The sequence below is a fragment of the Staurois parvus genome, unplaced genomic scaffold, assembly GCF_062004578.1.
Source record: "Staurois parvus isolate SC_StPar_1 unplaced genomic scaffold, SC_StPar_1.0 ptg000094l, whole genome shotgun sequence".
NCBI lineage: Eukaryota > Metazoa > Chordata > Amphibia > Anura > Ranidae > Staurois > Staurois parvus.
Window position 1 is genome coordinate 1307216 of NW_028317890.1, and position 23163 is coordinate 1330378.

The following is a 23163-nucleotide window of genomic DNA, read 5'->3' on the forward strand; positions in this document are numbered from 1 at the left end:
TTCCTTGGACATAAACATCTGGGTCATCTTCTGTTTCCGCTCATGCGTGATAGCGCTTGACAGATTTTTTTCCTATGACTGTCATACCACCGCATAGAAAATCGGTCATTCCTATGCAAAACGACAACATTTTTCACTGTTGTTCAACCGGATTTTTTCATTCACAATATCGTTATCGGTTAAAACATCCTGCTCATCAACAAAGAGAAAATCGTTCCATCAGTGGTTCCGCAAAATTTTTCACACGCTTTTCTTATCGTGTGTACAGGGAATAAGTGTCTGGGTGTTAAATTCATGGTCTCTGAAGCAATCATCAGCTTACAGCAAATGCAGTGGGCACAAGGGATGTTGAAATGCGTTGCTACAGGTAGTTTGTTCTGACACTTTTTTCCGTGGCAGTAAAAGGGACAAAAGGAGTCTGCATGCATTGCAGAGATATAATACATTTTGTTGCCTTGACATACACTTTCATTCAACTAATTGGCTGTAATGGGTAAACATTAGACTTCCTGCACATAACAGCATTTGTTTGGATGTAAAGTGCACATGGTGCCATTACCTGTGATTAGGGACAGATGATCACCCCTGTTTGAAACCATCAAGAACGATCATCTGCCCCTAGCTGCATGTAATTGCTTTGTGTGCATGTTACACTTGAATTCCTGCAGACAGCTGCAGCCGCAATTATCTCCATCATCCAGTGAATCCAGCTGCAGGAAAATGCTGGATTATTGCTGCAGCTCGGAGTTAAAGCCTGTGTGAATGAGGCATAACTCTGTGGTCACAAGACATGCCGAGTCCTTAATATTGAACCGCTTGCCTACAGGGCACTTTTACCCCTTCCAGTCCAGGCCAATTTTCAGCTTTCAGCGCTGTTGCACTTTGAATGACAAATTGTGCAGTCATGGAACACTGAACCCAAACTAAATTCTTATTTTTTGGAGACAGAGCTTTCTTTTGATGGTATTTAATCACCTCTGGGTTCTTTATTTTTTGCTAAACAAACTAAAAAAAGACTGAAAATTTTGAAAAATAAAAAACATTTCTTAGTTTCTGTTATAAAATTTTGTAAATAAGTAATTTTTCTCCTTCACTGATGTGCGCTAATGAGGCTGTCGTGATGGGCACTGATAGGCACTGACAGGCATCACTGATGGGCACTGAAAGGCAGCACTCATATATGGCACTGCTAGGCAGCACTGACTGAAACTGTTAGACGGCACTGACAGGCAGCTCTGATGGGCACAGATATGTGGCATTGATGGGCACTGACAGGTGGCAATTATGGGCACTGATGCAGCTACACATATCAGTCTCTCATGATCAGTGCCCTGGTGATCAGTGTACATGTCCCCTCTGAGGAATGCCGATTACCGGCTCTCCTCTCCTCATGGGCTGTCAACATGAGGAGAGGATTGCTGATAACTGGCATTTCCTATTTACACGCAGTCAGCTGTGATTTGACACAGCTGATCACATGATAGAGCCTACATCATCGGTTCTGTACTGCGATCAGTGATCTGCTGTGTCCCAGGGACACAGCAAACCACCGACTGCCGCGCCATGTCAGCTAGAGTGGGAGGACGTCATATGATGTCCTCCCAGAACGAGAGACCTGTTGCCCATCTGTCACTTTCTTATGTGGCAGACGGGAGGCGCTTAAACACCCATGTTACTGCCTGCGTACAGGCAATTTGCAGTTTGTTTTGCGTTTTTACTGGATTTTGTTCAGCTTTTTTTTGTTAAAAGTGGAATTGTTTTTGTTTCTGGGCAGAATAAATGCAAAACACAAAATGCTGCAAAAACGCACTATCATGCATTTCAGAAGCTTCTCCATTGAACTCTGCTGCTTTTTGTTTTTAAACAAATCCCTGACCCTTTCCAAAAACACAACAGCTCAAAAAAGCATAGATGTGAACATGTTCCATAGGTGACCATGTTAAATGGACTGTAGTGTGTTTCTGCAAAAAGCACTAAACAAAAATGCAGTGGTGTGAACCGAGCCTTAGGGAAACAACATGATGTACTTGGGTGAGAGAGTGGGGTTTTTTTTTTTTTTTTTTTTTTTAAAAGAGCTGAATGCATGAGGGGGGGGGTTAAAGATGAACTCCAGGAAACCTAAGAATTCTCCTTGCAGTGGGTTTGTGCATGACAAGACAAAATGCTTTGTCTCTTGCGTGCTCCATTCACATCGTTGCATGCACTACTTTTTTTTTTTTTGGTGCAATGCAGTGCAATGCACCGCCTCACACTGTGTGTCGGCCAACTGAACTTTATGAAATGTCTGTCTGACATTTCAATAAAGTTTGTTTGAATGAAATAAATAAAGAGGCACAGAGCGGCGATTCCCGTTGGACAACAATGCACATCAGCCATTGCGTTGTAAAAAGCACTGGCTGGTGTGAATGGACCCTTACTTCACTTTCTGATCCTCTGCTCCTGCAGGCTCCTCCATGCTGCTAGACTGGTCCCTGCAGTTTCTTCTCCATGCTCTGGCAGTCTAAGGTCCTCTGACAACATCAACACAGATTGAGGGTCAGTCCATACCCTGCACTGGACGGGACACCGCCTAGTGACAGTCCACTTCAGGAGCACAAGAAAGCACCACCTGCCGTGGCAGCAGAGGGTCCGGTAGGCAAAAGTGCTTTTACGGTCTTCCTAGGCAGAAACAAACAGTTCGTCCTTGTTGTGTGGGCGCAGCCCCACTACAAAGCAGACTTTTAGGTTTTCCGAAGTTGAGCTTTAAGTTTGCCAAAAGATTAGCTTCAACTTGATTGGTAAGTAATGACATTAAAAAAATTGACTGAAAAACAATTGTAAGATCTTCTTGTAATGAAACATTTTTTTTTTAACTTATTGATTCATTGTTAAAGAAAAACTCACCAAACTAAAAAAATGCAGGTAAAAAAATGCATATAAATGTAAAAGAAAAGTCTGGCATCAGGTTCTCTTTATGGTGCCTACAGCATTCAATGGTGGGTAGCCATGCACACTTGTTTTTCCTCAACGCCGCCTGCACAGAGGCATTTCTATGGAGAGAGAGAACCTTACAAACACCTGTGTGCAGTATAGATACATCCACCTTTCTCTTTAAAACTACAGAACCAAATAAAAAGTCATTCGTGTAATCCAAATCAAGAGCAGCTCCATAAGTGATTTCTAAGTCAAACAGACTTAAAGGGAATCATTTGAAAATTAACCTGCATTTATTTTGCTGATTCAGGAAAAAGATTACAATCCTCACATGACAAACAAGCTGGTTAATTATTCAAGACAGCCTGATGGGAAAGGTAGCAAAAATTTAACTTGCACATAAACCATGAAAAGTTATTTGCTGATAATGAAGTTCGAATGACTGTCTATTGTGGAAATGACAGCATACTCTCCATGGCAGCCATTATTTCTTTCTTCCAAATCAAATTTAATATACATTTCTTTTAACATTCAACAGAATCGAATCAGATTTTGAAATCTAACCCAATCACCTGCTAAACTTTAGGAATAACCCCAACAGGCCCGATCACTTAATATTTAAAAAAAAAAAAAAAAAAAAAAAAAAAAAAACAGAAAAAAAAATTAAAAAAAATAAACATTAAGCACCCTTAGTCAAAGAATCCACCAGCAACCAGATTCAAAGGTTTATCCTCCAAATTTCAGTGCAGCAATGACTGCCTACTCAAGTCAATAGAGCCTATCCCTTTAAAGTGTTTTAAAGTGTTTAAGTGTGACCTCATATTATATGGTTTTGGTAAATCTAAAAGGAAAATTGCGCAAGGGATCTACTCCCCATTGGGTTTCGATTGAAGCTCCTTCCTTACTTTGGCTCTCTAATAGATCTCGCCCCCCTATCTTACCTCTTATCTCCTACTCTGTCTTTCTCATTGACAGTCTAGGATAGAGTACACCATTGCAAATCATTAGCCACTCCCTTAGCCCCTGTTTTTTGTAATCCTGAATTTGCACCTGGTCTGGTCCTGACCCCATTCTAGTGGTGGATCAACAAAGAGTTGCTGCGGATAGGAGACTACCTCCGGGGCGCCAGAGTTAATCCTCCTCAGTACTTTAACCTCCCTAGCGGTATGATTATTTCAGATTTTTTGTGCTGAAAGCGGTACCATTATTTTGCATGGAAATATGTAGTTTTTTTATTGTAGGCCTGTAATTTTTAGGAATAACTCACTAAAATCTGTCCGAACAAGAGTCTATTAAACATCCCGGGTATGATAAAATTTGAAACACGAAATCATAAATTATAATTTAATAATCATAAAAAATAATATAATAATAATACATTTAATTCAATAATATAATCAAGCCAAAAACACTGAAATTTGAAATAGAGCACCAAGTTCGCACATCGCTGAGCAAAGTCGCAAAATCGTTTTCAGTGTCTGATGACGAATTTCCCCACAAATCATTATCACTCAATTCTGCAAGTGGTTCTGATTTACTATCGCTTTTCTCTAGCTGATCTAAACCCGCTTTTGACCTAAAGCGACACTTTTTGGACGCCATGGACATTTCTCAGTTTCCAGGCAGAAAGAACAGACAAAATGCAGGCAGGGCACAGGACAAAGCAATTTTTTGAAAAAAATTAAATTTTTTAAAATTTTCAAAATTTCCCGCCGCCGCCTGTACATCCCGCCGTCACAGGGACCAGAACACAGAAGCCAGATGCCGGCATCGGTCGGAGGAGATGGCCGGGGACACTGCAGGGGACACATCGTGGGAGCGAAGGACAAGGTAAGCTCTGCAGGGACTCCCTATGCAGCGCCGCATGGTAAGCCCGAGTGTAGCTCAGGGTTACCGCTTTTGGCACTGACCTTTTACCCGAGCTACACTCAGGAATACTGCTAGGGAGGTTAAAAAGAAAACTACAGATGCCCCCCACCAAAATTTTTAGATATAATCAAATTGCCTCTTTTATCCACACGAAAATTATTTTATTAGATGGACCACCCGTTCTTACCAATTTTGAACTTTCTTGTCAGAATATGAATCTCTCTAGAGGCGGTATTTCTGTGGTGTATGCCCTTCTTGCTGATCCAAACTGTAAACTCCCCTATATGGATCAATGGGACCGGGACCTGAATGTTAGTTATGATCTGATTGGCAAGACATAGGCCTGGCATTATCGAACGTTTCCATCAATACTGCCTTAATTGAAGCAAACTGTAAAACACTATTGCAATGGTACCTGGTCCCAACCCGGACAGCAACGATGCATCCTTCTGCCTCAACAATGTGCTTTCGGCGTTGCAGCCAGATGGGTTCTACGTTCCACATTTGGTGGCAATGTCTGATAGTTACTAGATTTTGGATCTATGTTTAACCTTATCTACACGGTGACGGGGGTGAATGTTTGTAGGGCCCCGGAGACGGCCCTCTTCCATAAATTTCCACTTACAGTACCAAAAAAACCCCTTAAATTGCTTTCTTATATGCTGTTAGCAGCGACAATCACTATTGGTAAATATTGGAAGAGATCAATTATTCCGCTTGAATATGTTAAGAACAAATTAAATTGGCTCATGATTAACGACAGACTCACCTGTGGTCTACACAATAATACTAACAGATTTGATAAAACGTGGGACCTGTGCATTCCATACATCTCCATGCCTTAGTACTTCCCGATATGGCCCTCTTGTCCTCTCGTTTCTGTTACCCTCTTTTTCTCACTTTCTACTGTCTCTTATCTTTCTGTTTTTTGGTGCTAGTTGAGTTCATTTTTTATTTGTTCTACAATATTTGTCGTGTTTTCTATGATGCTTGTTCTGTGTGAGCCATGTGTTTCCTACTACTGCTTCCCCTGTACATGGTGGACTTAATGCTGGGAATTTTATATTTGAGCTATCCAATTATTATAGCACAGACTTTCTGGTTCCCTAAGGTATGTCCGTTGTTTATTCAACCAGCTGTTTTTTGGTGATGTTCGACACCTTCTTTTATAACACGACACTTGTTCATTGCATTATTTGTAATTTGAAAAATTACAATAAAAATATTGGAAAATAAACAAACATTCTGTTTGGGGTAAACTTAGAGGAATTTGTTGATTGATTTCCTCCTTTAACCACTAGCCTACAGGGCACTTATACCCCCTTCCTGCCCAGGCCAATTTCCAGCTTTCAGCGCTGTCACACTTTGAATGACAATTGCGCGGTCATGCAACACTGTACCCATATGAAATTTTTGTCATTTTTTTGAGACAGATAGAGCTTTCTTTTGGTGGTATTTAATCACCTCTTGGATTTTTATTTTTTCTTAAACAAACCAAAATCCACTGAAAATTTTGAAAAAAAAAAAGTTTCTTAGTTTTTGTTATACAATTTTGTAAATAAGTGATTTTTCTTCTTCACTGATGTGCGCTAATGAGGCTGCAGTGATGGGCACTGATAGGCTGCACTGATGGACACTGATAGGTGGCGATGAGGAGGCACTGGTAGGTTGCACTGATTAGCACTGACAGGCATCACTGATGGGCACTGAAAGGCAGCACTGATACATGACACTGATAGGCGACACTGACTGGCACTGATGGGTGACATTGAAAGGCAGCTCAGATGGGCACTGATATGTGGCATTGATGTGCACTGGTATGCACTGATATGTGGCATTGATGGGCACTGGCACATGGCACTTCTGGGGCCACACTGATCATCAGGGCACACTGATCATCAGTGTCCTGATGATCAGTGTACATGTCCCCTCCGCGGAAAGCCGATTACCGGCTCTCCTCTCGAGCTTTCAGCGTGACAGCTCGAGAGGAGAGAAATGCTGATGACTGGCATTTCCGTGTTTACATGTAATCAGCTGTGATTGGACACAGCTGATCACATGACTGAGCCGACATCTTCGGCTCTTTCCGTGATCCGCTGTGTCCAAGGGACACAGCGCACCGGCGATCGCCGTGCTGCGCGCTCCCTGAGCCGCGCATGCGCAGTGAGAATGGTAGGACATCGTATGACATCCTATCAGAACGAGAGAACCACCTTGCAGACCGGAAGTGTCGCCGCGGCCATTTTTTAGGTTGTCAATACACATGGTGGAGGAAATGTTTGTTTAAGCGGACAGAAACCATAGCTGGAGCTGATAATCCAATTCTTAAGTGTGAGTTACTAATAAATATTATCCCTATGTTTTGAATATTGCTCCTAAGACCATTTATTTCTCTGAGGACCTGGAAATATCCCAAAAGAAGATTTTTGGAAGATTACTGATCCATAATGTTGGTAGAGCCTTAATTACACACATAGAGGGTAATAGTATTTTGTACTATTGTGTGGTGGTTGAAGGAATTCACTGTGCAGCAGTGATCACAGAGTGTGCACACTTTTGATTGATGTGGTTTTTGCACTATTATAAAATAAGATTGGTATAATTAAATTTTTTTTTTTTTTTTTTCTTCACAAATAGATATACTTTTGCAGTGAAGTGTGGAGTTTCACGGGGTGATTTTTTCTAATTAATTGAATTGCACTAGATTGTTTATTTTTATTTCTCGAGGTACGTGTTTGGAGGAATAATTTTCACAGATTGGAGGAAAAAGATTGAAATTAGGACACTATATTGGATTTATTTTGGACAATTTTTGGACAATTTTTGGGCATAATTTTGGAGTTCACATTGGACTATTTTGAGTTGGTGTATTTATATTATATTAGATCATTTGGTATATTTAGGATTTTGAATTTAATGTGGGATTTATTGCATCACCAAAAAGGTTTTTTGTATATATTTAACACTTTCTAGGGTGGAAAGTATTGACTTTTTGAGGGTATAAGGAGGTCATATATGTAATCACCTTGCACCCATCATTGTACTATAGGGCGGGCGGAAGGTGGTTAAACTAGTATTTTAAAATAGACTCCACTGATGTCTTTTTTCAAGCGAAGATCCCATGCTCTGCTTCTACATTGTAAAATGAGGACATGATGATAATAATAGGATACCTAATGTAAATGATGTATGATATGGTCTACTCCTTTGCTGTAAGACAGGTACACAATTTTTTCGAAAACCTTCTTTGCCATTATGTTCTGAGCAGTGTGTAAAAACATTATTTCATATGCCTGCAATAAAAATAACTTTTTGGAAAATATAAATACTATTGCATATTGAACAGCATTTGTTTTCTGCAAGGATTTGTCCCAGAAAAGTCAACGTGTGAAGGCAGAAATTAGCCCAGCTAAATAAGACTCATATACTGTTCTTGGTTACAGCATGATGTAACAATAAGCAATCGGTTTCCTACAAAGGTGAGCAATTCTACTGATTTTATGTTAATGAAGGAAAAAAGAAAAAAGGTAAAAAAGAAAGCTTAATAGACTATATAATTTCCCATAACAGCTCTTTAATAAAACATGAACGTGTCATAATAACTGGCAAACAAAACTGCAATGCTGAAAAAAAATGCTTGGCAATAGCAAAGCCACTAAAATCTAAAGAATGGAGACACCACCTTTAGTTTACTTAGGGCCCTTTTAGGCCTCTTGCACATGGTACTGATATTTGAGCATCAGCATTTGTGGACGTAATTTCAGGTGTTTATTTTGTGTGTATGCGCATTCACCCGCACAATACATTCCTATAAAAATCCATTAATATTTATGCTCTTAAGCGCACATATGCTCGTACCGGCACAAAATAATGACTGGGAATGCAGATTTTCCCTTTTTTTTTTTACTCCAGAATACACAGTGCTTGTAAACAATGGGCTGCATTTTAAAAGGAACACTGTACTTAGCTTTTTCAAGCTGCAGTGTGCAAGAGGCCTTATCCTGCATGCAAGCACACAGCTTTTGGTGCAGGTGAATCTATATAACCATCTCAATATCAATGTTACTCTCCTTTGGCAGGCTATTTTTCTGCATAGTTACATACATAGACTAAATAGTGTTCCTATGTGTCCATGCACACTACTTTAGATTATTATTATTAGCATTTTTTGAGCTTCAGAGTCAAGGAGCAGAAGAAAATATTGGTTTTGAATAGTTTTTTGGAGCGTTTTTCCAGCAGAAAAAAAAAAACGCTAAACGCTCCCAACAGCTTTTTTTTTCCTCTACATGTACTGTAAAAATGCTAACAAAAAGCTAGTGCTCCTAAATGCTACCAAAAAAATGCTATTACCAGCGTTTTTTAAGCTAAAAAACCGCTAGTGTGCATGGAGCCTAAAATGTCAGAAAAAAAAAAAAAAAACATCCCCAAAAAGACCTTCTTTGGAAAGTGGATATTGGAAAATGGATATTTTTGCCAAAACATGATTTTATTGAGGTAACAGCTTCCTGTCTGCCCTACGTATATACATGTCCATGGATGGGAACGATAATATCTCCAACATCACTGCAGATGCAGCAGTGAAGATATTTTTTGACGCTGGCAATTTTGCACAATGTAAACGTGATCTGAGCAGCTACATTGGCACCTTATCACTTTTACAGGTGACGGGAACCCGCCGGATTTATCGGGCTCTACCATCCCAACGGGAAGCCTTGTACCAGATCTGAACATTCACATCTGATGCTGTGAACAGAATGAGAGGAAATTCCGCTGTGCCCCCCCCCCCCCATGATATCTGAAACGGAAAGCAACAAGGATTTCACCACTTTCGGTTTCAATTTTTTTTCAGTTTTGTTTACAAACTGTTACCAACTTGTAAAGCAGCTGCTCAAACCCATTTTGTTTTGATAAGATGCTTTGGTGGCCAGACAGATAAACGGAATTGAACAGATGCCAGATCTGTCCATAAAGAGGACCTATCATGGCCCATGCCATCACAAGGCATGTTCTTCATCCCTTGTTATAGAAATAGAAGTAGAAAAAAAAAAAAAAGGTACAGTGTCAAAAAAGTTTACTAAATTAAAACATTTAAAGCACCCCCCACCCCCATGCATAAATGCAAGCGCACACATAGGTCCTGCACATATATAAAAAGTGATTGCAATGTACATGGTTTTACAGGTGGAGGCCACTGACATTTTGTCCCACCTACTCATCTTTTCTGATTGTTTTTCACTAGTTTTGCATTTTGGCTAGGGTCAGTGTCACCATTGGTAGCACGAGTCGATATCTGGACCCTATAGAGGTTGCACAGGCAGTCAAACTCCTCCAGGGTGACACATTAATACGTACCATTGCCAGAAGGTTTGCTATGTCTCCCAGTCTCAAGAGCATGGAGGAGATTCCAGGAACCAGGCAGTTACTCTAGGAGAGCTGGAAAGGGCCGTAGAAGGTCCTTAATCCATCGGGACTGGTATCTGCTCATTTGTGCAAGGAGGAACAGGTTAAGCACTGCCAAAGCCTTACAAAATGAACTCCAGCAGGCCACTGGTGTGAATGTCTCTGACCAAACAATCAGAAACAGACTTCATGAGGGTGGCCTGAGGGCCCAACGTCCTCTAGCGGGCCCTGTGCTCACTGCCTAGCACCATAGAGCTCAATTGGCATTTACCACTGAACACCAGAATTGGCAGGTCCACCACTGGCGGCCTGTGCTTTTCACAGATTAAAGCAGGTTCACCCTGAGCACATGTGACAGACGTGAAAGGGTCTGGAGAAGCCGTGGAGAACATTATGCTGCCTGTAACATCATTCAGCATGACCATTTTGGTGGTGGGCCAGTGATGGTCTGGGGAGGCATATCCATGGAGGGACGCACAGACCTCTACAGGCTAGACAATGGCACCCTGACTGCCATTAGGTATCGGGATGAAATCCTTGGACCCAGTGTCAGACCCTACGCTGGTGCAGTGGGTCCTAGGTTCCTCCTGATGCACAACAATGCCCGGCTTCATGTGGTGAGAGTATGTAGGCAGTTCCTGAAAGATGAAGGAATGGATACCATTGAATGGTCCCCACACTCATCTGACCTAAATCCAAGAGAACACCTCTGGGATATCATGTTTCTGTCCATCTGATGCCACTAGGTTGCACCTCAGACTGTCCATGAGCTCAGTGATGCCCTGGTCCAGATCTGGAAGGAAATACCCCAGGATACCATCTGTCGTCTCACTAGGAGCATGCCCAGATGTTGTCAGACATGCATACAAGCACGTGGTAGTGAGTACCATTCTGAGTTGCTGCAATGAAATGTCAGCAAAATGGACTAGCCTCATGCATAATTTTTTCACTTTTTCAGGGTATCTTTGAATTCAGTCCTCTGTAGGTGGATAATTTTCATTTCCATCAAACGATGGGGCATCCTTACGTTCTTAACTTATTACCCAGTCCATATCAGTATAGATATCCAGCATTATATTTTTCCCCGTTTAGATTTGATGTGTTTTCAAAGCGTTCTTTTAATTTGTTTGAGCAGAGTATTTTACCAAATAATTGATTATATTGTGTTTACTAAAATTCATTAAAGGGCATTTTTTTCTTGAAAAATTTGATTTTGACAACTGCTGCACAAATATTGTGTGACATAATAAATTACAACAGCTATTTTATTCTCCAGGGCTTCTGCTTAAAAAATATATAATGTTTGGGGATTCTAAGTAATTTTCTAGCAAAAAAAAAAAAAAAGCTAAAATTGTTGCATGTATAAGAAGAATTTTATTTTGGTTGGGAGTGGGTCCCTAGTTTTGACAGGTACCCATTCCCACATCCGCTTGGATTACCTAGGCATTTTGAACATTTTCATGTTCAATCATCAGGTTTAGCTAGATCTTGGAATAAGCTGTAGATAAAGTTACAAGGGGCCAACTATCCTGTGAAGGACGGTGTGCTCTGCATAACTGCAGTTGATGTCGTCATGAACGGAAGAGTGGCTACACAATCACAAAAACTGCTGGATCTTAGTAAAATTCTATAAACAAAACATTATTTTTGACTGCGTGTACCTGCCCCTGAAAGCTACTGTAATTACTGTATCCTTCAATTCTAATTTAAGAATCTGAATACTTTAAAGCTGCAGCTTTATAAAAACAAGGATAAATTATAACAAAAAGTGGAGCAATTGCTGAATGCATCCCACAGCTTTTATCTTGGAAAAATTAAAGTGTTACTAAACCCACAACAGTAAAATCAGTCTGTATATGCAGTAAAGCATGCTTGTTATACTCACTGTGGTACCTAAAGGGTTAATCCTCTGCATTGTGTAAAAAGGATGTTTGATTCTTTCTTCCCTGCCCCTCCCCTTGTTGAAATGACCACCTGATACAGACCGAATTCGTAGTAACATGCACAGTTTGGTGTATTGCTAGAGGAGGTTTTTTTTTTTCTTGGGAGAGTGCATGTGATCAGCACAGGGCCAATCAGCACTGTCCAGACAGAGGGTCAGGACTTTCACATCCTGGAGCAGAAATAAAACTCCTCCTACAAGCTTTAACCAGTACTCTTCTGAAGTCAAAAGACTGCTCTAACTGCTAATGAGAAAAGGTATTTAGCAGTTTATATTTACTAAAAATAATTGCATTTCCATGTTGTGTGTACTGTGGGAGACCAGATATAGTGAATGCAGGGTACTGGGTTTAGTAACACTTTAAACAATAATTTGGAAGTATATATGCAAAAGGTTTTGCTTTTGCTCTAGTTCTTTTCCCCTCAAGTTTTTTTCTTTTTTTTATATCTGTCTCAATACTGGGAAATACTGTCCCTATAAAGGCCAAGTGCTGTAATATGGCATTGGAAAAACTGCCTAGACTGCACCCCATATCAGGCTAGATCAGTGCTTCTCAAATAGTGGGGCGCGCGTACAGGGGTGGGCAGAGGGCTGCTGTCTCTTACCTGGCTCCCACGATGATCCATCCAGGAAGCGCTGCTCCTTCCGTCACTCCGGCCACTCCCTCACTCCTGCCACTCGGCTCCGCCTCCTCACCGGTGATTGGCTGCCAGAACTGTAGCTCAGGAAAGGTACACAGGCGGCCAATCACGGGCGAGGAGGCGGAGCCGAGCGGACCCGCGAAAATCGAGTGAGGGAAAAGCCGGTAAGTGTGCAGTGCAGAGGTGCTGCTGCAACCACATATGCTGGCTGCAGCAGCACCATACTGCAACAGGGGTCAGCAAGTGTCATTGGTGTCAGTGGGAGGAATAGTGCCGCATCATTGGTGTCACTGATACTAACGATGGGGCACTATTCCTCCCACTGACACCAACGATGGGGCACTATTCCTCCCACTGACACCAACGATGGGGCACTATTCCTCCCACTGACACCAACGATGGGGCACTATTCCTCCCACTGACACCAACGATGGGGCACTATTCCTCCCACTGACACCAACGATGGGGCACTATTCCTCCCACTGACACCAACGATGGGGCACTATTCCTCCCACTGACACCAACGATGGGGCACTATTCCTACTTATAACAATTTTATAGACAAATGATACTATTTACAGTCGCGCGGGGGGGCGCAAAATGTTTTCTTCTTCCTGGGGGGGCATGACAGAAAATAATTAAGCACTGGGCTAGATGGACATGCAATAGAGTTACTCTGACCATTGAAATAATGAAACCATCTCTTTGCTTAGTGCGAAGTGATGACTGTTCAACGTTCTCTGGGATTCATAACTGTAAGATATGTATACAGTATGTCCTGATGGGAAACTTTTCAAAACTCCATATCTGAGCTCAAGAAATTCAAGTTATAACATATATATGCCATACCTAAGTCGAATTCCAAATGATTTTTCTGTTGAAAATCGTAATTTTGAATTATTGTTCAAATTTTGACCATTAGTGGGGCCACAGCAACGGACTATTTTGGTGCAGCCATCAAATTTGAGTGATCGGCATGTTGGAAATTTTTGGAAAAACTAAATGAATTTCTAATCAATGATGGGAGAATCGTGCAAGAAATATAATCGAAAAAGAAATGTGCATGAGCTGTGAACTGGAAAGAAAAGAAGATCCCCGGCACAAAATGTATTTTCCATAACAAGGTAGTGACTACAGGGTATCTGCAGCTTTATTCAGAGTTCTTTCAGAGATTTTTAGTCCAGTACAGGCTTTTTGTGTGTTTGTGGGTGAGACTATCCTGCGTGTATACTGTACATAGTAGAAAAAGTAAGGTTCACATTGTCTTTTCTAAGTAGAACTTATTCTACGTAGTTGCCATTTTTACTATGCTTGTTGATTATTTTTTGGTACATACACATTGGTCTTCAGCTGCTACTGAGTATGTCCTTCTGGTGGGTCTTGGCACCTTTAAAAGGGAAAGAAGCTACCTTGAAGACAACTCTGCTTAAAGTTTACTCACTGCTATATATGTCCTAAGATAGGCGCTCTGGTAGACTTGAATTAGGGACTACACTTTTGCAGAGGTGCCTTACTCTGGGCTCACTCTGCAGCTCGCATATTAAAAAAAAAAAGAAAAAAAGCAATCGCACAGGAACCGCATTACAATTCACATGCGACTCTGTGCAGTATGAATTAAGCCTATCCATTTTAAATGGGCTCAAATTACACTGCACAAGTGCAGGCACCTTTTTTGTAGCTGCACTGCATGTTTTTGTACCATGTGATCCGGTGCAGGCAAACTGCAATGCGACTGATGAGCTTGGGGTGTCGTTAACTTTATATTGACACCCGCAGTGGATCATAAATACAGTGCAATTGCAATGCGGTGAATGCACAGGGATTGTAGCATTTCTCGCACTGCAAGTGTGTGACCCAGAGCTTAGTGTAGCAGCGATGCCAACATATACAAACACCTATTTTAAAGCAAATTTTGAAACAGTTTAGACCTTTTTGTATCGATTAACTGGAAAGTGTGTTGAAAATGTGGGCGAGTCACATTCATTGTGGATCGGCCAGTCAAACGGCCGAAGCCCGTGAACCCAAAAGTTAGACCGGGTGAAGATGGAAGCCTGTCAGCGGTGACAGCACAGCGCTGGAGGACTTGGTTCTAAGGCAAGTCTTTCATAATGTGATAGTATGTGGTGCACACTAGCACATTATGCTATTACCTGCAGGGGACCATTTTTCTGGAATGTGGCGGTTTACTACTGCTTTAAAGCTTAATTGAACAAGCTGAAGTTAGAAGCCAATTGGCTACCATGCAGAGCTGCACCAGATTTTGCACTCTCCAGTTTTAGTAAATCAACTCCAGTGCCTCTACTGCACAAAAATTTCAGTGTTGTAAGCCCTGTCTTTCACAAAGAAGCTGTGCAGAGGTGATAAATTACATTTCAGCCATGAATGCTGCAGTTCTTGCAAATGATTCCTTGTATCTCCAGTAGTGACATTTTTGCACTTAAATACCTGGGTCTGGAAAATGGACTTGCTGTCTCTGTTAGATTTTTAAAGACAGCCCCTTCAGGTAAAAAAAAAAAATGCTTACATTGTTGACTTGTTTCTAAGGGTGCAAGCTTTGGGGCTGTAATCCTCCTTGCTTCAGTGAGACACTGACCCGGTACAAGCCAGAGAAGAGTCAGGGTATGCACACACTTATTCCAGGTTGGGGATTCACTTTAGCAAAACTAGGAAGAGAATCGCAGTACAGTGCTTGTATTATTAAAGCTGAACTCCAAGCAGATATACAGCGGGGAAAAGGTATTTGATCCCCTGCCGATTTTGTACGTTTACCCACTTACAAAGAAATGAAGGGTCTTGACTAGATCATTTAAAATACACCTATGATAAAAATTAGAGATAATCAACCAAAATTCCAGAAAAAAACCCACGATTCAAAGGTTATAAATTGAGTTGCAGGTCAGTGAGTAAAATAAGTATCTGATCCTCTACCAACCAACAATAATTCTGGCTCCCACAGACAGGCTATATGCTCATGTGGTACACAGATTAGTCTTGTCCATTTAAGAAGGTGCTCCTAACGACAAATACAGTGAGGAACAGAAGTATTTGAACACCCTGTGATTTTGCAAGTTCTCCCACTTCGAAATCATGGAGGGGTCTGAAATTCACATTGTAGGTGCATTCCCACTCAGAGACAGAATTTAAAAAAAATAATTCAGGAAATCACATTGTATGATTGTTAAAGAATTTATTTGTCTTGCACTGCTGAACATAAGTATTTGAACACCTGAGAAAATCAGTGTTAATATTTGGTACAGAAGCCTTTGTTTGCAATTACAGAGGTCAAATGTTTCCTGTAGTTCTTGACCAGGTTTGCACACACTGCAACAGGGATTTTGGCCCACTCCTCCACACAGATCTCCTCTAGATCTGTCAGGTTTCGGGGCTGTCGCTGAGCAACATGGAGTTTCAGCTCCCTCCAAAGATGTTCTATTGGATTTAAGTCTGGAGACTGGCTAGGCCACTCCAGAACCTTGATATTCTTCTTACGGAGCCACTCCTTGGTTATCCTGGCTGTGTGCTTCGGGTCGTTGTCATGTTGGAAGACCCAGCCATGACCCATCTTCAATGCTCTGATTGAGGGAAGGAGGTTATTGCTCAAAATCTCACAATAAATGGCCTCATTCATCCTCTCCTTAATACAGTGCAGTCTTCCTGTCCCCAAAGCATGATGTTACCACCCCCATGCTTCACAATAAGGATGGTGTTCTTGGGATGCAACTCTTCCTTTTTCCTCCAAACACGACGAGTGAAGTTTAGACCAAAAAGTTTCTACTTTGGTCTCATCTGACCACATGACTTTCTCCCATGCCTCCTCTGGATCATCCAGATGGTCATTGGCAAACTTCAGACGGGCCTGGACATGTGATGACTTGAGCAGGGGAACCTTCCGTGCAATGCATGATTTGAAACCATGACGGCGTAGTGTTCTACCAACAGTGACCTTTGAAACTGTGGTCCCAGCTCTGTTCATGTCATTGACCAGCTCCTCTCTTGTAGTTCTGGGCTGATTCCTCACCTTTCTTATCATCAGTGATACCCCACGAGGTGAGATCTTGCATGGAGCCCCAGTCCGAGGGTGACTGACAATCGTCTTTAGCCTCTTCCATTTTCTAACAATCGCTTTCACCAAGCTGCTTGGCAATTGCCCTGTAGCCCTTTCCAGCCTTGTGGAGGTCCACAATTTTGTCTCTGGTGTCTTTTGACAGCTCTTTGGTCTTTCCCATGGTAGTAGTTGGCGTCTGACTGACTGTGGGGTGGACAGGTGTCCTTAAAGAGCTCAGACAGGTGCTACTAAGTTAGATTAATAAGTGGAGTAGAGGTGGACTTTTTAAGGCACAGTAACAGGTCTTTGAGAGCCAGAATTCTTGCTGTTTCTTAGGTGTTCAAATACTAATGTTCAGCAGTGCAAGACAAACAAGTTCTTTAAAAATCATACAATGTGATTTCCTGAATTTTTTTTAAAATTCTGTCTCTCATGAGTTCTAAGTGGGAGAACTTGCAAAATCGCAGGGTGTTCAAATATTTCTGTTCCTCACTGTAGTTCGGTGTATAAAAGACACCTGTCCACAGAATCTTCCTTTCAAACCTTACAACCATAGGCAAGACCAAAGAGCTATCAAAAGGACATCAGACACAAGATTGTAGACCTGCACAAGGCTGGAATAGGCTACAAGACCATCAGCAAGAAACTTGGTGAGAAGGAGACAACTGTTGGAGCGAATATTCACAAATGGAAGAAATACAAAAAAGCCATCAATCGCCCTCGGTCTGCAAGATTTGGGTAAGCATGATCAAGAGAAAAGTGAGGGATCAGCTCAGAACTACATGGAAGGAGCTTGTGAATGATCTCAAGGCAGTTGGGACCACAGTCACCAAACAAACCATTGGTAACACAATACACCGCCATGGATTGAAATCTTACAGTGCCCGCAAGGTCCCCCTCCTCAAGAAGGCACATCTGACATTTGCCAATGAACATCTAAATACTTCAGAGAAGGATTGAGAAAAAGTATTGTGGTCAGATGAGATCAAAATTGAGCTCTTTGGCATTAACTTGACTCACCATGTTTGGAGGAAGACAAATGCTAACCATGACCCTAAGAACACCATCCCTACAATCAAGCATGGAGGTGGAAACCATTAAGCTTTGGGGCTGTTTCTCTGCTAAAGGTACAGGCCGAATTTACCACATTGAGGGGCAATGGATGGTGACATGTACCGTAAAATCTTGGATGAGAACCTTCTTCCCTCAGCCAGAACACTGAAGATGGGTCTTCCAGCATGACAATGACTCAAAACATACCGCCAAGGCAACAAAGGAGTGGCTCAAGAAGAAGCACATTAAAGGATAAATTCACCATTTAGACAAAAATAAAAAATGCACATTTTTTTGCAGGTAAAAAAATGTGCATTTATTATTTTTGTCTACAGAAGCCTGGAAATTATTGCACCAACAATCAGTAGATCACTGATGCCATGCAGGTCTCCTGCAGACCTGTCAGAATATCTGCTTGCCATACGGGATGTACAAGCAAGCAGATATTCTGACAGAAAGCTTCAGTGAACTACCACAGAGTACCACAGCACCATAGTAGTTCATTGAAAAGCAAGCCAACAGCTGCAAAGGCTGTCAGGACTTGCAGTTCAATAATTCACAGAAGTCCATGAATGAATGATGTGGCCGTGTGGGCGGAGCCCCGCATTGTTGCGCTGTTTTCTGTGGGCTTTTTTTTATGACAGATAGTACGGGGAGACTTCTCCCCGTACTGTCAGAGGGAGGGGGAGGTGGCTGCGGCTATGGGAACATGTTACATGTTCCACCCTAAAAATGGGAGGAACATGTAACATATTCCTAAAGGTGAACTTATGCTTTAAGGTCATGGCATGGCCTAGCCAGACTCCAGAAATTAATCCTATAGAGAATGTATGGAGAGAGCTGAAACTTCAAGTTGCCAAGTGACAACCAAGAAACTTTAAGGATTTAGAGAACATCTGTAAAGAGTGGACCAAAATCCCTTGAGATGTGTGCAAACCTGGTAACCAACTACAAGAAACGTCTTACCTCTGTGCTTGCCAACAAGGGTTTCTCCACCAAGTACCAAGTCATGTTCTGCTTGGGGATCAAATACTTATTTTACTCACTGAACTGCAAATCATTTATAACATTTGTATCGTGATATTTTCTGGATTTGTGGTTGATATTCTGTCTTCATCATTTAAAAAAAACCTAATATAAAAATTATAGACCCTTCATTTCTTTGTAAGTGGGCAAACTTACAAAACTGCAGGGGTTCAAATAACTACTTTCCCCACTGTAAAAGACAACTTAGTGCAGCTCTGTAATCATTAACACATCATTAAATGTATTTATTAACCACTTGAAGACCAGGCTTTTTCTGGCACTTTTTATTTACATGTAACAATCAGTTTTTTTGCTAGAAAATATCTTAGAGCTCCCAAACATTCTATATTGTTTTTAAAGCCGAGACCCTAGAGAAGAAATTTATGTCACATGGTATTTCTGCAGTCGTTTTCAAATGCAATTTTTTGGGAAAATGTTTTTTTTTGTTATTTCAATGCAAAAAAACAAATCTTAATACATAACCCAATTATTATAAAATATAAAAGATGTTATGCTGAGTAAATAGACATCAAACATGTCACGGTTGTGAATGCCTGTGCAGTGGTGACAAACGACGTAAATTGTACTATCCATAGGCGATGCTTTAAAAGCCTTTACAGGTTACCACGTCTCACAACAGCACTTCTCAAGGGTGATGGCTTGGTACACCCTCTGAGTGAAGGGCCAGTACACCCCTCAAGTGATGGCTTGGTACCCCCCCCCCCCCCGAGTGATGGGTCAGTACACCCCTCAAGTGAACGCCTCTGGTACACAAACCTCCCCTATCACTGGCGATGGCTTGGTGCACCCTGCAAATGAAGAGTCACCATCCCCACAGGTGATGACTTGCTACAACAACACCCCTTCATCACCATGGGAGATGGCTAGTACACTCTTTGAGCAAGGAACCCTCAGCCCCGGTGACCGCTGGGTGCCCCCAGTGGTGAAGGGTCAGTACGACACCCTCTCCCCGGTGGCGGTTGGGTGCCCCCAGTGGTGAAGGGTAAGTACACCCTATGAGTGGGGAGCCGGTACATTGACACCCTCTCCCCAGTGGTGGTTGGGTGCCCCCAGTACTGAAGGGTAAGTACACCCTATGATTGAGAAGCCGGTACACCGACACCCTCTCCCCAGTGGTGTTTGGGAGCCCCCAGTGCTGAAGGGCAAGTACACCCTATGATTGAGAAGCCGGTACATCAACACCCTCTCCCCAGTGGAGGTTGGGTGCCCCCATTTTGAAGGGTCAGTGCACCCTATGATTGAGGAGCCGGTACATCGACACCCTCTCCCCGGTAGCGGTGGGTCAGTACACCCTATGAGTGAGGAGCCAATACATCGACACCCTTTCCCCGAAAGCGGTTGGGTGCCCCCAGCGGTGAAGGGCAAGTACACCCTATGATTGAGGAGCCGGTACATCGACACCCTCTCCCCGGTAGCGGTGGGTCAGTACACCCTATGATTGAGGAGCCGATGCACCAAGACCCCCTCCCCGGTGGCGGTTGGGTGCCCCCAGTGTTGAAGGGTCAGTACACCCCCCAGGGTGGTGTCAGGCCCGGTGCTCTCATTCTGCTGATGCCTGCTGTTTCAGGCTGCCTGTCCCTGTTAGCTCGGTGCCCGCAGTGCATTGTGGGGGTTGTAGTCCATGTCTCCATCCTGTCCTCGTATTTCTCCGGTGATGTAGCACACAGACGGATGACATGACCCTCCCCCGGTGACCAGGACTGTCATACAGGATGATTGGGGGCTCTGAGCCGCCATCCCCTCCCTGATAGCAGAATATCCCCTCAGAGCTCCGTCCTATAGACACCGGGCCCGGCATACAGCTGTCTGCCGCCATGTTTCCGCTCTGTAGTCCCCTCACTCGTCCACAAACACGGCTAGTACAGGTCACACAGGACCGGGAAACCCGGGGCTCACACTACACAACCCCACGAGTCATAGACATACTGCCCGGGACCACAGAGGGCGGAAATGACAGCCGCTACCAGAGATAACAATCATTCTTTATACACGCCGTACTACAGCTCCCATAATCCCCCACTCCACAGCCTCCCTGCACGCATGCGCGGCACGAGCTGTGACGCCACAGCTGTCCCAGAGCCAACCACCCTCCCCCCACCCGCCGAACCGCTTCCCCGGTCCTCATCTTTACCTTTCGCCCTGCCTGTGGGGAAGAGCCGCTGAGCCTTCTCCAGAAACCGCAAGGCCTTGTCCGCGTTCTGGCTCTTGATGGCGATCAGCGCGATGGATATACAGCGCTCCGCCTCGTCCCGGTTTGATTCCATTGCGGAATCACTGCTAATAGGAGCTGGTAGGTGGCGCTCTGGGAGTACGTCATCTACGTTCTGGCGCTGGCCGATGACGCCGCTAACCCAAATCCCCCTCCTACTTTCCTTCCAGAGTGACACAGTTTAGGAAAGTAAACAGCTGTCAGAGTGTGTGCCACATGAAAATATAATGACTTTATAACAAAAACAATGAGAGGAAATGTGTTGGTATTAGCTATCCTTTACAGCCACAAACAGTACAGAATTCGCTGGAGCAGCAACCTTTACCTCTATCACAACATGGATGTTGCTTTACACATTGACAGATTACGTTTTGGAGAGATTTCCCTTCACTTCCTGTCTCCGAGATACACCAGGAAGTGAGAGGAAATCCCCCAAAGTCAGGGCTGATGCACACAGACAGGTTTTCCAAAAGATTAACGTTTTAGTTTTTCCATATTTGCATATTACCAGTCATGACATCACAAATTGATTTAGTCTGTGGACATCCATAAGCCAGATCTATTAATGGTTTGAGAGTTTTCTAAATACCAGAGACTGCAGATGTTTGGTGTAGGTTGAGAGTTGCCAGTTTGGTAATTAGTAGGAAGAAAGTTTCTGTGCCAAAAAAAATATTTTTCTCCAGCCGTGTTTTCATTGATTGACTTGCAAAGTGCTTTTGAACTTGCTAAAAAAAAAAATTAACCACTTAATGCCAAATCTAGCACAATCTCCTCCCTCCTTGCATATCATAGCCGTCTCCTGTTTTGGGAGTATTCTATTACTGTCTGTGCTAGCCCAGCTCCTCTGCCCCTCCCTTCACTCCCTACATTCCTTTTATGTAGCCATTGGAGGTGACGCAAAAGTGAATCATGTAGAGGCCACATTGAGTCTGTTGAGAATGATGACATCAAATCTAAGATGGCGCATCCAGCAGACATCTCAGGCTATTTAGATGTCTTATTGGCTTTTACAGGTAAAAAAACATGCATGAGATATGTTAAATGTACATATAGTCACACTGGAAGATTTTTCTTACATTGAATGGTCTGTTAAGGTCTCTTTAATCTTTCCTGAGAGAAACTTGAAGTAATCAATTACTGACCTCTACAGCTGACCATATACTAGTAGACTTTTGTTAGAAAAGTTTGGTTTTAAATACCTTTGTTTGGGTTTCTAATGGTTAGTAGAATCAAAATCAACATTCATTTATGATCACAGTAACAGGAAAATTCAAAGGAGCAGGATGGGAAATTTTTCTCAAACAAATTTCTAACAGTGTATGTGATTTTAATTCAGGAAAGTCTGTTCACAGCAAAATCAAAATGTTAAAGTGTTACTAAACACACAACAGTAAAATAAGTCTGTATATTCAGTAAAACATGCTTGTTATACTCACTGTGGAACCTAAGGGGTTAATCCTCTGCATTGTGTAAAGGCTGTTTGATCCTGTCTCTCCTGATCCTCCCCTCCTTCCACAGTCCCCAATATATCTGCCATAGTACAGAGCAGCAGTGGCAAGTCTGCACATGCTCTGTTGGTGTGTATTGCTAGAGAATTTTTTTCTTTTGGGAGGGTGTGCATATGATTAACATAGGGTCAATCAGTGATGTCTGGACAGAGGGTCAGGGGCCAATGCAGCCTCATAGGACAGTCAGAGGAGAATGAAAACTCCTCTTACAAGACTAACCAGTACTCAGCCGAGCACTGATAGAAGTCACAAGACTGCTCTAACTGCTGATGAGAAAAGGTATTTAGCAGTGTATATTTACTAAAATAATTACATTTCCATGTTGTGTGTACTGTGGGAGACCAGATATAGTGAATGCAGGAACCTGGGTTTAATAACACTTTAAAAGCAAACATTTTTCTTTAATAACATTTTCCATGTTATTGAATGTACTGATGAGAATTTTTGTATGAATGTTTGAATATGTGCTAGTGTGTGGCTAGCTTAATTCTATATATCCTACTTTCCTGACCCTCTTACTTCAATACAAGTCACTA

General features: G+C 42.4%; 1 protein-coding gene across 1 annotated transcript in view; it reads right to left on the minus strand.

Moving 5' to 3' along the window:
• DNAJB12 (DnaJ heat shock protein family (Hsp40) member B12) overlaps window positions 1–21232 on the minus strand; it is a 65159-nt gene extending 43927 nt beyond the window's left edge. The window contains exon 1 of the mRNA XM_089670726.1: window positions 21042–21232. Within this exon, the coding sequence (XP_089526852.1) occupies window positions 21042–21174 (133 nt within the window). The 5' untranslated portion in view covers window positions 21175–21232. The remainder of the gene's footprint in view (window positions 1–21041) is intronic.
• Between the last annotated feature and the right edge of the window lie 1931 nt (window positions 21233–23163).